Raw genomic sequence first — 16,820 nt, 5'->3', positions numbered from 1 at the left:
CTATTATTCTTGATTAGCATATACATCTAAAAATATTGTTACATCAAATTTTCCTCTAAACATAATGCCTGTAATTACAGCCATTGACAAGTAATATTCAAATTCAGACACTAGAGGGAGACAAAGTACTGTCAATTTTAGACGCTTTTCCTGAAAGTGGAATTAAATATTGGGAGGAAATGACCCAACGAAACACATTTAAACTAGGCTGGCTTTGAGGATCTGCAGTTGTTTTTTTCACAGCTATAGATTATATGATAGCATACGAATAACGTAAATGTTATGAGTATTAAATTGCATTTCTGTCCAAAACGCAGCTAAACTTTTAAGTCAGGTCACATTTATGGACATAGCACTTTTATTCTGGAGGATTCTGTCCGGAAGTGTGGTTGTTTGTTGCTGCTGGCGCACAGGGGCTAGCGCTGCTAGCACCGCGGGCACAAGCACCTTTGGACAATTGCTAAGCTAACATTTTAAACTTGCTGAAACCATTTGGCGTTACGTTAAAGTCAGGTTCACGTGGGAACAATCATCGTTAGTTGTCACGTTATACCCATGCGACAAAGTTGTTGTCGTGAACGGTATGACAAATTTATATTTAGGGATCAGGTTGTATTCTTAGCAGTAGCCTCCGAGCAAAGGTCTGACTGGCAGACATGGAGAATCGGGGTATTGAAGACATGTTTGACTTTCGTCGGTAAGTCGGCTAACGGCAGCTAGCTAATGCTGGCGTTAACTTTCAGCTAACGCTAATTAGCAACATTTGTTATCTTGTTTGTTCATGATATGTTACAGTAAAATGCTATCGATGACGTGTACCGTGTGCTAGCTATCACTGTAGGCTTCCAAACGAAGGGATACCAAACCTTTCATAAACATGCAGCTAACGTTAGCTGGCTAACCTAGCTGGTAGGCGGTGACGTTACAATTGATAGCTATCGTTTGTTATGCTACATTGTGCAACGCTAATTTCTGTGTACACCTCCAACTGCCATCAGTTGTAGCATTACATGCGCTAACTAGCTACGTTAGCTCGATTATCCCTACGTGGTCGTTGATCTTAACATCTGAACATTAACGTAACGTTGCTCTCTTCGGATAACTGACAGTGAATTTTGTAAAAGACACAACTTCTTATAAACGGGCACATTGCCACAGCTAACGTTAGTATTGTACGATTAACGTGTTTACTCCACATACACAGAAGTGGAGTGAACACATTTGCCATTAACGTCCTCTCAGATATGAAAGTTAAAAGTCGCATCGGCCTAACGTTAAAATAAACGGGCAATATTTCACAGGTGGGACAGAAGGCCTGAAAATGCAGCAGCGCCGATTTTGGTGTCGGATGTCAGGCCAGAGTAGGACCATGTTAATGTCGGGCATGATCGCAGATGTTCTCCGGCACTCAACCGACAGGACAATCACGTAACGTTTGACACGTGTAATAAGCTCGTGGAGAATGAAACTCTCGGACTTTGGTTTAATGCGGAGCAGAAACTCTCATGAATGCAACAGTGAAGCAGCCAGGCGATGCTTATTATTCAGCAGTGAATATTTAACAAACTATTAAAGAGAGAAATGCTCAAAATTAAAATGTCCCGTTAAACTGCACTTGTTCGAGTAGTAATGGTAGTTTACCCGCAGACTTGTGTCAGTGGAAACAGATGTTTAACTGCGCTGCAGTTTCTCAACAGAACTATATTCAACACAAAGGGGCAACACTAGTTTCTGTTATTGCGTGATACTATCGTGATATTTTGAAGTTAACCTTGGTGTGGGTGTTTATAATGGTTTCGTGCTAGTACGTACATAAAGCACTGAAATAAATCCACACATTTGTGTGTGTTTGCTTCCTATTAAAGTTTGTTCATTCTTTACGTTCCTGTCAGTGAGATTCAGATAGTCTGTCAAGATCTCACCAGCAGTTACGTTTCACCCTTTTCAGATGTCGTCCACTGCGTTTAAACACGTTTTTATGAAACAGATTTTGTTGTTTTCTATGTGCAGGGTTCCCAAAGATGCAGTCCTTCTCCTGCTGTTGCTGATTTACTCTCCAGTTGGCATCTGTTTGATGTTGATACGGATCTTTCTCGGTGTTCACGTGTTCTTGGTCAGCTGTGCGCTTCCAGAGAGTTTTGTTCGAAGGCAAGTATTTTAAAGTATAACATTTTCTCAGAACATATTTCACTCTCTACTTGTAGTTGTGACTAGTAGTAGCTGTTGTAGTAAACACGTGTGTCATTAATAATACGCATATTCTAAGTAATGTAAAATTGTGTAATAATAATAATTGAGGTACAAGTCGTAGAAATTTAAAGGAAAAACAGGGACAGTTAATGCTGTGAACATGTGCTATATATTGCATACTGTGCAGTTCATTAAGAATAATTGCTGCATGGCTGCCTCTCACAGCTCTGAGTAATGACTGCATTAAACACAGACACCCCATAAAATACTGTTAGGGCTAGTGGCTGCTCAATACATTTGATATGGTATGTGTCTGTTGCACAATAACTTCTTCTAGATGAGTTATTTCCATGTTTAATTAAAGTTGATGACTGTAGAATTGAAGAATCGTGACGTATAAGTAAACAACACGTGTAAATGATCTGGATGTTGCCGTAGGAGCAGTGATGAACCTTGCATGGTGTTTTGTTTTGTGACTGTAAGATTACATCCACCTTCGTTTTGCCGTTCTCTTAGATTTATTGTCCGGGTCATGTGCTCAGTCCTGGGGATGCATGTGAGACAGAACAACCCTCGCTCTAGAGACAGGAACACCAAGCTGTACATATGCAACCACGTGACGGAGTTCGACCACAACATCATCAACCTTCTGACCCCCTGCCAGACTGTGAGTGTTTGCCTTTTAAATGTGCAAAACCGCGTTACGCAGGATGTTTAAAACATTTTAGCCACCTCGTTCGTAAGAATGCGACGTGTCTCCTGTACCACTTTGTTTCAACGCGTATGCTGAAAGCTGCAGTGTTTACATCAAAGCTGTATATCACACTGGTGGTAGTCTTAGATTAGCCCTGTGAAGTGACTGTGCTAATGTCTGTAGTTTTTGTGCTTCTATTTGTGTTAATAACTGGTGCAGCCACAAACCTTTTATTGTTTTTCTGTTAAATCCACCGTACATTTGTTTGCAGCATATATTGGATATTATAATGTATACAAACATGGGACTGCGGCATCCTTCAAATTCTAACAGTTGTGAACGGTACAAACTTCTTTAGATCATCTACATGTCTGTTACATTTGAAGCACTGTGAAAGTCCATGATGTTGTGTATGTGAAAGTCAATGGCTGCAGATGAAACCGAGGAGACAGTGTTCCCACTGGTCCGTGAAGCATGTGAACGTCTTACACGCATAGTGACCCGGCCATCTTTCTATCTCATCGTTGACTTTTTTTTTTGTTCAACCGGTGCAACGAATGGTATTTCCCTGTTAAACACAGTAATTGCAGTGTAAGGTGAGCTTTCTCTTTCTGCTCCTTAGCCCCAGTTGGAGGGCTCCACAGGCTTTGTGTGTTGGGCCAGAGGCTTCATGGAAATCCATTCAGCATCTGGCCAAGAAGCAATCGGAGAGTCTCTTCAGAGGTACTGCTCCACTGAAGGCACCCCTCCTTTGCTTCTGTTCCCTGAAGAGGACACCACAAACGGCCGTGCCGGCCTGCTGAAGTTCAGGTTCGAGCTAACATTTCTGTTGCAGGATCCATCTACTCAGTGTTTGATTCATGTCACCAAGGAAGACACCGTTAAATATTCGTGAGTGGGAATTGGTTGATGCAATGCTAATAGAGAAAATGTAACATTTTCCCAACGAACTCTACTTCAGCTCGCTTGTTTATGGCTGTTTGTAGTTGTCCTACAGCACAACAGTGAAGCAGTAACTGGGATCTATCAGTATTTGCAAACGGAGACAGTGTTTTGGCCTCATACTCATGACTTTGGATGTAGAAAGTGATTTAAATTATCATCCCTCTTCCGTGGCACTTAGAGATAGAGATTAATTACTTTGGCGGTTGTTTCCTTTCACACATTTCCCTCTAGAGTTCGATGGGCAGATCAGTGTAAAGAAGTAAAAACAGCTGCAGAATCGGTTCATTTCTGGCTTTCATTTGAGCAGCTCAGAATCAAGCGTACTATATCTTCAGAGATGCACTGAACCCCAATACAACTGGGAGGAGCACTTCATAATAGCATTAAAAATCATATTGTAATGCTTCAGTTTACTTAGTTTTCTCTACAAACTTAAATCACTAAATCTGATTAAAATCCTTTGTGCCAAGTACAAGACACACCAACAGTTAACTGTCTGTTTCCCTTCATGATTATCAATGTGACTAGAAATTCTGCTCATGTTCACAGCATTCAGCCTAAACTAACATACCGTACTAAATCTATGTTTTCCCTCTCAGTTCCTGGCCTTTCTCACTGACTGATTCCATCCAACCTGTGGCCTTACGGGTGACCAGACCATTGATTGCTTTGGTAATGTCCTATGAACTTGCATTTTCAACACAGAGTTTAGGGATAAGATACCAGAATGAGAGGGATGCCTTTAACAGCAATGTTTTTTTGTGTATTTACAGCATTCTCTGTTTGAGTCTTGAATGCTGTCTAGAATATCTGAGTGTAAGAGATGTCTTAATGTGGTTGGTAATGACGTATAAACCATGTTAACATGCCTGAAACATTACAGAGGAAGGAAGGAAATCAATGGGGTAAAATAATGCATTCGTATACACCAATCCCAGCTGTAGAAAATCATTGCAAAATGAGTGCACTTTTCTGGAAGTAACAGCGAGCTGGTTAGTGTAGGCTGCTTAAATCGAATCCAGCCATCTCGGTACCGAGAACATTTTAGCGTGCGTTGCTGTGTGCAGCCGTGGCAACAGTTGGGCTTTAACAACCAGTGAAGATCATTTGCAATAGTTGCAGGATTGTTTGGGTCACCGGGACGTTTACCATGTTCTCCCGGTGACTGCGTGCATCGTTTAAACGTAGGGCATGTCGTACTACGCTGTAATATACCGGTGTGATTGATCGGGCTGTACTTTGTCTGTCCACAGAGCACCCCGGAGTCAAGCTGGCTAATGGAGCTCTTATGGACATTCTTTGTTCCATGTACAGTGTATCATGTAAGGTACTAAATAATTTGTATCAATTTTTCTATCAGCAATTTCTTTTTCAAAGTGGAATCCTGATATTGTGCAGCTGAATGATCGTTGACAATCCAATAGTTTAGTTTATGTCCCATGTAACTGAGGTTGTTTTGTAAAACTAAATTACTTTTGTGAGTAATTGTTTAGTGCTCGGAGTTCCGAATTCAGTTTTTAAATAGATTTTGAACATTTCTGTCGGCATAATTATTTTTTTACTTCATGTTGCGTTCTATGCCTCCGCGACAGCTCTTCAAATTTGGCACAAACGGTCACTTGGACTCGAAGAGAAACCGATTCAAAATTTGGTGGTCAAATGTCACTGTGACCCAGTGGTGGGCTGTCAGAGCCTACAAGGCCTTCTCTGCTGGCCTAAACAGAATCACAAAGCTATATCTATTTTATAATTTAATAATTTTTCATAAATACACTACATGTATTATAATTTATAAAAATATTTTCCCCATTATCTTATTTTCTCATTGCACAGCTACTGTCTTCCTCAGTTGCTCTGCTTCCAGTGCAGCTTGTTTTAAGTAGAGCTTTTATCCAATCAGATCTCACCTCTGTGTCTCTAGGTAAGAACAGAGGCCCGCGGCCTGCAGACTCCCAAGTGCACTTGAAGTGAATGGGGACGATATTGTTGATTGTCATAGTGTTCAACCAATCAGATCTTTAGTTTGACATGTTGGGCGTATTCTTTGACGTGTCAGCGCCTGCTAGCCGGCCTACAGCTACGTCAGCATTACGTGCAGATCAGTGTCCATGTGCAGCTGTGCAGAGTGTGCTGTGATTGGTCAGTGGGCGAGCACGTGACTATCGTGAAACGTAACGGCAGAGGCTTAGTCGGGGAGTGAATCGCATCACGTGATGCAGCTCAGCCAATCAAATATGAGCATTCTGACTGAGTGAGATGTAACACACACAATGACACAGGGAACTGAGACGAGGAAAGACACTGCAGAGCAGTACGTACAATGCTCAAGTTGTGAATGTAAAATCATAAGACGATCTCTTTTGGCCGCGACTTGTCATTAAGGAATGACGGTGGATCCCACAGCCAGACCAGCTGAGAACCACTGTCCTCCATGAGCGCAGAAAACATTATATTCTCCTGAATATAAGCTTCTGCATTTTCCAGATGCTCTAGTACTATTCAAACGTATTGCAAGTCTCGTACCGAACGTTACGTACATTTAATACGTACGTAGTTACAGCCTTAGAAACTGATAACTGTGGTGCCATCATGTGGTTATACGGTGGTATTTCAGCTGCAGGACAGCAGTGAAGGCCCAGGTATAAAATGCATGGCCCGCCACTGCTGTGACCTCACAAAACATTTTGGGCAGACATGGATGCAAAGGCAGTAACTCTAGTTTGTTTTTTCATTTCCATCCCAGTTGGCTCCCACCAGTATCCAGACAAGATGGCGAGTCCATGCAGGAGTTCGCCAACAAGGTCCAGGAGGTAAAAGCACCGTTTGCCAGTCGAGTGGATTCGTAAAGGGTTCGATTCGTAACAGCAAGAACAAATAAGTTATACAATTTTAGGAAATGTATCCAATTTCCTGACCCCAGCAAATAGTTCCCTAATAGCCCGTAGGTTTTGTCTCACCAAATATCGCTTTCTTGCCTTTGTGCTGCAGGTGTATGCTAAAGGTGTGTCTTATGTGTGTGTCTTAATTTCAGCTGTTGGCGGGTGAACTTGGCTTGGTCTCCACCAAGATCACTAAAGCCGATAAAGCCGAGCACATCAAACGTAAAAGGCACATCGTACCACAAACATCCACAAGTAAGTCAATTACGTAACCGCACAGAACACCGGATTCTCTACGGATCCGGCTGGTTGTTTTGGGGGTTTTGGTGTCTGGTGACAGCTGGTCTTTCCCTTTGCCCCAGGTGTCAGACCTGGCTCCATTGGCCTCGGTTTCATGGTCCAGAGTTTGGGCACCGATGACCACAGGATTGCTAAGATGGCCCAACAGGTGAAGGACGTGCTGCCTCATGTCCCGCTGAATGTCATCGCCAAGGACTTAGGTAGAGCCACTATTTCAGTGCAAGTCATTCTCGTTAACAGATCCTTCAAAAACTTGAAGATGGTTTGAATTGCCAGGTCTTTATGGTTGTCTCTTGATTGTGTACAGCAAAAACCAACTGTGTTGACACCACCATAACCAATCTGCTGGAGAACAAGGAGGAAAGTCCGATGGAAGCAACTGGAACGTCGACTTTTGGATCTTCTATGAACAGCTCCTATTCCTCTGGTCCGGCTCCCACCATAACGGTTCGACAACTCCCCACGCTGCTAACTCAGCAATTTATCATTTAGGATCCATTTTATTCATATGTAAAAGTATGAAGTTCATATTCACTACAATAGTACTAGGGAAGTTGCATAGAAACACTTAATACTGGATCTTTTATTTCAGCTACTTCATCTTTTGCAAGATCGATTGATTTGTCCTCAAATGAAATCCACTGAACTCGTTGTTTCTTCTTCAGTGAAATAATAATTCCATTTTCATCCACAGCCTGCTGCCAAATCTTTTGGGAGGTCACCAGTTGACAGACATTTGTCTCTGCAAGAGAGAAAAGAAGCGCTCTATAATTTTGCAAGAAGGTGAGGTTTTTCTGCCATTGGCAATGTTCAGTCATACAACAGATTGGTGTATTATTTGCTAGAAGAGCATCATTTTTGTCACTATTGCAGCAGATCTGGCAAACCGGCCAGCCTTACATGGTGGAATGAAATCTTACAATAATCCCTCGACTATTGTTTCAATCAAATATTTCTGGATTCACTGAAAGTACTTCATGTCCGCTCAGGTCACGTTAATAAGACACCTCAGAGAAAAGCCAAAGCTGCTTCATTATGCACAACATCGTGCAGTTGTGCAATATTCATTTCTAGGGTCATGTCTGTCGCTCAGTTCTGATTCTGAGCAGCGTCGAAGCTGCTGGAGACAGAAATCTTATGTAAAAATACTCCTGTCTTCACTAAATGAGACCCAACAGACTCTCTGAAACAGCAATGAAGCAGAAAATCATTGAAGGGGGTCAATCATAGTGACAAACCCTCAGAGAGTCCTCAGTTAGCTCTGCAGCTCTCCTCAGCTCAAAAGAGCGTTTTAGCATCTTTCAGCTCGTTGTTTTGGTTTTTGTGGCCCTCAACTTAACTGTTTAGGTTCTCTCACCACCCTGAGAGAACTGTTTGGAAAAGTTAAGATCATTGAAATATATATTCCCAGTGGGCCTCAGTGTTGGTGCTTCATTGCTGCTCACAGTATTCATGTTCAAATATTGGACGAACGTAACTCTAGGACAAACATAATTTGGATGTATTTTATATTTCAGCTAAAAAAACGTCCTTTAAGATTTGGCTAAACTCTACCGTAGAGTTTGACCATAAGGCACGGCATTCATTTATATTTGGTCCAGAAAGACCCGACAGGAGGACCCGACAGGACCACATTGATTAAAGCGGTTAGAAAAATGGTGTGCGTGCGTGCGTGCGTGCGTGCGTGCGTGCGTGTGTTAAATTATTGACGGATTAAACAACTCTTATGAGGCAAAGTAAAAGGTGACTATTATCTGTTTTTCCTCTTCTAGACGCTACATTGAAAAACACGGACTGGATGAAGAAGACAGTCACTGAACACACTTTGGGTCAAGCTATCACTGAAAACATCCGAGAGAAGCTTACTCTACCTGCATAGCGGTCTAATTCGACTGGTGATTTTCTATACCGTCAACTGGTTCTGTTGCAAAACAGATTTAGTTAATTGCAGATAAGAGGGGAGTATTCCGAACATGTACATGTCGATGGAATGGTGATTATGCATGTTTAATTCTTCATTCTGGCTGATACATCATTTTGATAACAATTTGTATTACGATCCACTGACTGAATCATCTATTTATTTTTATAATGTCCAGAGTCGTTGATGAAAATAAAGTTCAGCTTGGCCGTAACAAATTTGTCACCGATGTTTCAGTTGAGTGGATTCTTCATCTATAGATTTCCCTCTTCAGGACGTTAGGACTGTTGGAGATGTATTAAAAGTAAAATGTTAACCCGACTAAACAATTACAATATGTATCCTACAGTGATGTCATATGAATGTATTAATAGTTTTACCGCTATAAATACAACAGAAAAACAAAAATGGAAACTGAATCTCATATTTATTCAAATTACACATAACACAATAGTGTACAAGACTTCAAATACAATAGTTTATGCAACACAGATCAAAATCTCCACATTACAGACGCCAAATGTGTAAGAACCAACTTAACTATATTATCGTCCAATGTTTATTCCAGTCGGGATATGTTATATCGATATAATCTACTTGTTTCGGTTGCTGCCAAAACAGCGCAGGTCTACATGACACTAGGATGGGGTGAATGTCGAGTTATGCCGTTGTGTGGCAAAGGTGCAGGCAGTCTCAGACTATAGCCCACCCCCACCAAAAAGTATCAGCTGAAGAGCTTCTTACTACAGTGGGCTTGTACGGGGTTTCCCCTGCACTGCTGCACCCCTCTTTCAGCTGCTACAGAAGCACAGAGACTCTGTGTGGACTATGCAATGCCAGACGATGTTCAGAAGCCTTTGGAGAGCCCCGAGTGGGGCGCCAGTGCTTGCTCCAGCTGACCCCACCTTGCTGTTCCTCCTTGACACATATGCTAGCGGTGTGGGGGTGAGAGCAGTACTTCCCCAGGTGGGACCTGAGGGGGGCCAGAGGCCTTCAACAAGGCTTAGCTACTACGTCATCCGCAGGGAGCTCTTGGCAGTGGTGCTGTCAATCAGGCACTTTAATTGCTCCCTCGTTGGCTCGCCCTTCACTGTGAGGACTGACCACTCTACCCTTCAGTGGCTCATAACGGTCAAGGAGCCAGATGGGCAGGTTGCCAGGCGGTTAGAGAAGCACAACGCTTTCAACTTCAACATGGAGCACGGGGCTGGGGCGGGCCACACCAATGCAGACACCTGCTCTCGCCAGCCCGTGTGCCGCAGATGGCTGCCACTACTGTGAGCGGAGAGCGAGGCTCGGGAGGGAGTGTGTGCTGCAGTTGGAGGAGTTTATAAGCTGGGGCATGCAGAGTGGAAACAGCAGCTGGAGCAGGATGTGGACTCACAGCTGCCATTGGGGGAAGAGGTGGCAGAGTCTTCCAAAGCACCCAAGGGCCCTGATGGAAAGAGTGACAGTGGATGTAGAAAGTTCCATGTTTCCATTCCAGACGTAACTGCTACGTCCTCTCCAGCATATTTCACAAAATGACCAGAGGCTTCCGCCCTCCCAGACCAGGAGGCAGAGACAATCAAAGCTGCCTGTCAGTAATGGAGTCGCCCCCCTCCTCATCCCCTGCACCCCTACCAGTGGCTGACTCCTCATCCCCTGTTACTCGGTCCCTGAGAGGTAAAGAATGCACCCAGGTCACCCACAGTCACTCAGCTCTTCTTATCGTTAAAACAAAACAAAAAACGACTGCTTTGAGACAATGAGCTGTGGACTTCGGTTCTATGAAAATAAATAATAACGGGAGTCATCTGTTGTTAAAACAAAAGAAGAAAGGAATGTTGCCATAGGCTCGTTTGAGATTAGCCAAGTCTCATGTTGTGCAATAAAATCTTACAGGATGTAAATATTGCTGCTGTAAACTCTCCGACTTGACCAAAGTTCTTCCTCAACCACAGTTATATCTGTAGGTTTTCACAGATTCATCAAAGAATTTAGGGAACAAGGTAGGAGTGGCATTTATTTTTCCAGAATTTTATATTAAAATAGGTAAAATGATCACTGAGGCAGTATCAGTGTACACAGGGGAAATGCATTCGTTCAGATTCAAGTTCGTCATTAGCCAGCTTACAGAACAGCCATTCAGACAGTAGACCAGACATCCTTATTGAAATACAACAAAGATTATACAGAATTCAAATGATGGGTCTGACAGTCATATTCCTATGGGTACCAGCACATGTTGGGGTCATAGGAAATGAGATGGCAGATAAAGCTGCAGAAGAGGCCACAAAAAAGAGCTGCACTAATGTTACAGTCAGCTTCAGTAAATCAGAAACTAAAAGTATCATTAAAGAGGTTGAAGGAAAGGTGGCAGAAGCAATGTGAAGAAGACAGGAAAGGACGATGGTTTTACCGAGTTCAGAGGAAAGTGGGAGAAATGAGATGTGCAGGAGGAAGGTAGGTAAACACGAAACAGGAAAATGCGACTATTGTGGGCAAGAGGAAACAATAGAACATGTTATTGTGCAATGTCAGAAATATGAGCAGGAAAGAGGGCAGCTGATTGGAGACCTCGGCAAGATGAAGGTACGGTTGGATATAGTGGATATTCTGCAAAATAACTCAAAAAGTGAGTGTTAAGTATTATTTCAATATCTCAGATTGATAGTATTAAGAAAATATGAGCCCGTTGTTTTGTTTTGTTTCTTTTCTTTTTGAATTTTAATGTGAGGAGACATCCTGATCCACACTCCATCATGCCAACCGCCAATAAACTTCAAGAAGAAGAAGAAGTTCTTCTGTTGTTGCTTCCGCCTGATCTCGTCCATTTCCAGGTGAGGCGCAATTCATCTCCAACGAGCCTCATATTTCCCACAGTACGTAAAGGCAGCTTTCCGCTACACCGGATGTTACGTTTTCCTCCTTCCTCGGCTACTACCGATTAAGTTACCAAATTAGCAATGTCAGGTGTCGAGGAAATTTCAAATGAGTCTTTAGAAGTGAAAGAAGACAAGGAGTTTGATATAGAGTCTGAGGACCACAGCGAGGATGATTACTTTCTTGACCCGACTCGATATATATTTTTCAGGTAACGTTTGGTGATCATTTTTCATAAATGTTCGAGTGGCTAGCTTGCTAGCTGCTCTAACGGCAAACACGTCTTCCATTAGTTTTAGTGTGTAATAAATGACACGATAATGTTTGATAACTTCTAGTTTAACGTCAGTTCTGTCAGTACGTTTCGTTAATATTTGCTAGTATAACATTACCAGGAGTGTCATTGGATTCAACTGCAAACACAAATCAATTAGCTATTTACTGGAGCAGTGTTGTGCTGAGTTAACTGTTAACGTGAGTTGTTTCTGTAACTTCACGTCGGTCTGTTGTGCCAAATAGAAGAATTCAAGAAACTGACAAAGGCACAAATAAACTGCCCCAGCAACGATATCGATATATTGTCTTTTCACTATGAATTTACATTTGTATTGTATTTGTATAACAAAGTACTCAGTGTAAGAAGTGCTATCGTCATATGCTAACTGTTACCTTCTGACGAAATCTGAGATAAGCAGCCAGGAAATCAACCCCCGTGTTGTTTGTTGCAGAGACAGAAAGGAGTGGGCTGATCTGGAGCCTGTTGCTCAGGACGATGGACCAAATCCTGTAGTGAAGATCGCCTACTCTGAAAAGTGTAAGATTGATGGGATCATTCGTGGCATAGGACACCATAGATGTGAAAGCATCGAGTCAATAGTAGTTGTAATCAGAACTTTGTGGCTATTTCCAACATACGTGTATAACATACATTTAACGTTTACATATATTTCTTCCAACAGTCTCAGATGTGTACGACTATTTCCGTGCACTCCTGAAGAATGATGAAAGAAGCGATCGGGCTTTCGCCTTGACAGCAGATGCCATTGAGCTAAATGCTGCTAATTACACAGTGTGGTGAGCATGGTGCATGTTTGGAATATGGAAAACTCATGTTTACTGTGTAGTAGTGTCTCATTTCCCCATCGCGGGGAAACAAACACAATAGAGATATTTTCTTGGGGGGTATAAAAGCTGCACCTCCTCAGTACCACATTTTCTCTTTGGATCTGAAGTTCTGTTTGGATAGAGCTGTCCCTTAATGAGCAAAGAGGTCCCACTCTCACAAGTATTTACACTTGTTGTTTACCTTTTCAGTTCATCTGTTTGATGACACTTCTTTTGGGTATGTGCAGGCACTACAGGCGAGTATTGCTGCAGGCGCTATCAAAGGACCTGAGGGAGGAGATGAGGTACATCACTGCCATCATCGAGGAGCAACCCAAAAACTATCAAGTCTGGTGAGTGCTGGCAAATTCATTTCAGGGAACATGTTTGTGTAGCAGTTGTTAAATGCTGTGGTATTGCTTAAGAAGCTATTCACTATCAGGGTCATTTATTTAATTATTTGATTGAAAGTTAGTTTTTTTTGAAGACAGGATTTGCAGGCAGGGAGTGAAGCCAGGCTTTTTTTTATTATTTTTTTTTTACAAATGATTAGGTTTAATGAAAGCATTGGACAACAAGACTTTCTAAACTCTCCTCCCAGGCATCACAGACGTATGGTGGTAGAGTGGTTGAATGACCCCGCGGAGGAATTGGAGTTCATTGCGGACATTCTCAGCCAAGATGCAAAGAACTACCACGCCTGGCAGCACAGACAGTGGGTCATCCAGGTAGGTGTTTGAGCTCTCAGCAGAGTTTGGCTTCAAAAATTAGAGCTGAGATCCGGTTGTGTGCCCACAGTGAGCCACTCTGCCAGAACCAATCCTTTACTCATTGAATTTGGTTGTTAGTTGATGCGTCGTCTTGAGTCCCTCCGTGGTCAGTGTTTGTGTCATGCATGATTACATAAACGGGCACGTTGCCAACATTTGTCTTATTCGGTCTGCAGGAGTACAAACTGTGGGACAACGAGCTGGAGTTTGTGGAGAGTCTTCTGGAAGAAGATGTGAGGAATAACTCTGCATGGAACCAGAGGCATTTTGTAATTTCTCACACTACAGGCTTCTCTGATCCAGCCATAGTGGAGAGAGAGATTCAGTGAGTACTGTTCCTAAAAGTCTAAACGATTTAGACACAAATGAGATGTCCGATGAACAAGCTGTACAAATAACAAGTTTCTTTTTATAATCCAGGCATTGTTCCTGCTTCAGTCTGTGCAACATTAAGTTTTCTGTAGCACGCGTTAGACTGATGCTCCTCTCCTCTGTGTAAGGTATTGTCTGATCCAAATCAAGAAGGCTCCCCACAATGAGAGTGCATGGAACTATTTGAAAGGGTAAGATGTCACAGATCAAATAAGTATTTCTAATCCCAGTAAGTCTTCAAGGAGCAAAAATGTTTGCATTTGTTCATAAGGTTCAGTCTGCCTGTGTGCCATCGCCAATGTATGACGGAAGGAAAAAAAGCACGAGGAGACTCAGTATCACCTCTTTTTTTTTTTTTTTTCTCAAGGATGCTGCAAGACCAAGGTCTGTCATCTCCGCCAGGCCTGCTGGAGAGGATCCTTGAGCTGAAGGAGACTCACTGTTCATCTTATCTTCTGGCATTTCTGTTTGATTGCTACGAGGACGTCTTGGAGAACAGCAACAAAAAAGAAAATATGTCGGAAGGGGACCGAAAGGAACCGTTAAGAAAGGCTCTAGAAGTAAGCGCTGTTGTTAAAGGAAAGTGCAACCTCAGGAATAGTTACGACTTTGATAATGACTGATAGTTAAGGATGTGTTTTAATGGTTGTTGGTGCGAAATGTGTTTCTCACCAATACATCTGTGAGAGATCAGGATTATCTTAAATGAACTACATATTGTGCCACTATTTGTGTTTTCTGACCCTTCTTGTGCCCCCCCCCCCCCCCCCCTTCCCTCCCTCCTTGTAGATTTGCCAACTGTTGGCTCAGGAGAAGGACACTATCCGTAAGGAGTACTGGCTGTTTTTGGGACGTTCTTTAAAGAACAAATGCTGTGGCCCCTCTGAGCCCTCGGATGAACCATCCGGGCAGCAGGAGCTGAGTTAGACCAGCAGGAGGCTCACAACACTTCCCACTCCGATCCTGCTTCCTCAGTACTGTCAGCAGCCCCCCCCCCCCCATATCCCATGCAGTTTGATAAAACTGAAAAATGCTGTTCTGTATTTTGCTGAGGGAGTTTCTTAAAATGACCACTAACATGAGATCGCTTCAGGAAAAAGGTTTCGGTGACGTTAAACAGACATTTTACTTCATAGTGGATTATGTGTCAATTATCTCTCACCTTTTTCTTCAAGAAGAAGTCGGACTAAATAACTACATAATTAAACTGTGGTTGGTTTTAGAAATCATTTAACGAGTTTACCGTCACCTTTTAGATTATTTTGTTTTATTCTGAACTTATAAATCTGTGTTTGACAGCAGGCCCCGTACTGATGAACCCCCTGGTTTTTTTTTCAAGCACACTTAAGTCAATGCAATGTCTGATTGATGGTAGGTACACAGCTTGTGTTTCTGCTTCGAGAAAGACGATCCATATGAATAGTTTTCCGACATGTTATCGTATTCCGGTTGATTATATTCGGTGGTTTTGTGATAACTCTTACGTTTTCCAAATAACAGTTTTGAATGGAAACTCATTTGGGGACTGAAGTCAAAATACGACTTCAAGCGGAGCATAGTGTGCATGTAAAACCACTGCTCACGGGACCTGTTTGGTGGTTATGGAATATGCATCGTTAATGTGTAATGGAAGGCAGCAGAAAGCATCCTGAAGCATACAAATAAAACTTGCTTGTAATACTAAGAGTGGTTTGTAAAGTGGCTGCTTTATTATCGGCAATAACAAAGCAGATGACAGATGAACTGCAGTGGTATGCATGCATTCCGATCAATGAGTCGCACAACATCACAGCGTTCTCCTGGATCTACATCAGTTGCTCTGAGTGAGCCACTTTCTTGCTGTTGGGCCGAGTTTGTTCCGTTTGGTCCTCTGGGCTGCGCTGCCAGGAGAAAACTGAAATGCTTGTGCGCATAAAGCACACGCATTGACACTCGTGTCCTGGACTCCCTTGGAGCTAGGAAGTGGGTTTACTCCACTAGATGCAGCTGTTTCTACTTCTGCTGACACTACACAATCCGTCCCTGCAGTTTCTAACCAAGCAGTGGGTTTGCCAGCAGTGTGTAATTACAGCTTCTCTTCATACTGGGTACTAGAGGACGGCGTGCTTTTCTCTGCTTTTCCTCCTCAGCGGGGAGGACGCTGATTGGCAAGATCACGTCAGCAGCAGTGATGTCATGACGCTGATGTTACGAGGCCAAAAGGCAAATGAGAGGATGAGTTCAGTCTAATAAACGGGTCCTTTAACTAAAATGTTGTAGTTTGTCTCTCGAGATAAATGAGTGTGAAGGAGCTACTTACACTGAAATAACAAATCAGGCAACATGACACACACACACACACACAGCAGGCTGCTGAGAGAATAAGAATGCTGGCCTCACTGTTTCAACTTATTAAAGAAAACAGATCAGCTGCTGCATCACTTCAAGCAACGTTTGGAGGACAGGGCTCCCCGGTGGGTAAACCCAGATCGAAAAACAAAGAGAGTCCCAGACACTTTGTAATTAAAATAGTAATTAAAGCCGGCACAAGACCAAACAAATCACCCAGGTTCCCTTGCAATCTGCAGGCTATGGGAAGTGATTAAATACAGGCGCAGAAGACAAGACGGCAGCCAATGATCTGTCTTCTGTTCTGCTGTCCATATGTGATCTGTGAGAGTTATCATTTTAAGATGCATGCGCAGACACGGCTGATTAACAGGAGACCAGCGTATCAGTGTAGAGTCCTGGACGAGACCCAGCTTGGTTCTGAGACATCTGTCTCTTCTAAATGGTGAAAA

At 42.7% G+C, this 16,820-nt stretch overlaps 2 protein-coding genes across 3 annotated transcripts; both read left to right on the top strand.

Moving 5' to 3' along the window:
- Positions 1–415: 415 nt before the first annotated feature.
- aup1 (AUP1 lipid droplet regulating VLDL assembly factor) lies at positions 416–9,293 on the top strand. Its single transcript, XM_079268365.1, has 12 exons — positions 416–697; positions 2,011–2,148; positions 2,707–2,857; positions 3,507–3,694; positions 4,429–4,501; positions 5,083–5,156; positions 6,573–6,639; positions 6,861–6,963; positions 7,071–7,208; positions 7,316–7,455; positions 7,703–7,791; positions 8,781–9,293. The coding sequence occupies exons 1-12, from the start codon at positions 657–659 to the stop codon at positions 8,824–8,826; spliced, it is 1,248 nt and encodes a 415-aa protein (XP_079124491.1). The 5' UTR covers positions 416–656; the 3' UTR covers positions 8,827–9,293.
- A 2,568-nt stretch (positions 9,294–11,861) lies between these two features.
- On the top strand, positions 11,862–15,713 carry fnta (farnesyltransferase, CAAX box, subunit alpha). 2 transcript variants are annotated; one of them, XM_079269056.1, is made up of 9 exons: positions 11,862–12,005; positions 12,529–12,608; positions 12,754–12,868; positions 13,147–13,251; positions 13,500–13,626; positions 13,845–13,993; positions 14,169–14,231; positions 14,408–14,600; positions 14,830–15,713. In XM_079269056.1, exons 1-9 carry the CDS (start codon positions 11,878–11,880, stop codon positions 14,965–14,967), a joined length of 1,098 nt encoding a protein of 365 aa, XP_079125182.1. In that variant the 5' UTR covers positions 11,862–11,877; the 3' UTR covers positions 14,968–15,713. The 2 variants fall into 2 exon arrangements, with proteins under 2 accessions (XP_079125182.1, XP_079125181.1); XM_079269055.1 differs by having other exon boundaries at positions 12,523–12,608.
- Positions 15,714–16,820: the final 1,107 nt, after the last annotated feature.

The sequence above is a fragment of the Melanostigma gelatinosum genome (assembly GCF_949748355.1).
Source record: "Melanostigma gelatinosum genome assembly, chromosome: 5".
Taxonomy (NCBI): Eukaryota; Metazoa; Chordata; class Actinopteri; order Perciformes; family Zoarcidae; genus Melanostigma; species Melanostigma gelatinosum.
This window is presented reverse-complemented; position numbering and strand designations above follow the sequence as displayed.

Excerpts from the sequence above, each read along its gene's own strand:
- aup1 (XM_079268365.1), top strand. The coding sequence starts at position 657 with ATGGAGAATCGGGGTATTGAAGACATGTTTGACTTTCGTCG. Across the intron at positions 698-2,010 it reads GACATGTTTGACTTTCGTCG|GGTTCCCAAAGATGCAGTCC; the intron begins GTAAGTCGGCTA and ends TTCTATGTGCAG. Across the intron at positions 4,502-5,082 it reads CCAGACCATTGATTGCTTTG|AGCACCCCGGAGTCAAGCTG; the intron begins GTAATGTCCTAT and ends GTCTGTCCACAG.
- fnta (XM_079269055.1), top strand. The coding sequence starts at position 11,878 with ATGTCAGGTGTCGAGGAAATTTCAAATGAGTCTTTAGAAGTGAAAGAA. Across the intron at positions 12,609-12,753 it reads GATCGCCTACTCTGAAAAGT|TCTCAGATGTGTACGACTAT; the intron begins GTAAGATTGATG and ends TTCTTCCAACAG. Across the intron at positions 14,601-14,829 it reads CGTTAAGAAAGGCTCTAGAA|ATTTGCCAACTGTTGGCTCA; the intron begins GTAAGCGCTGTT and ends CCCTCCTTGTAG.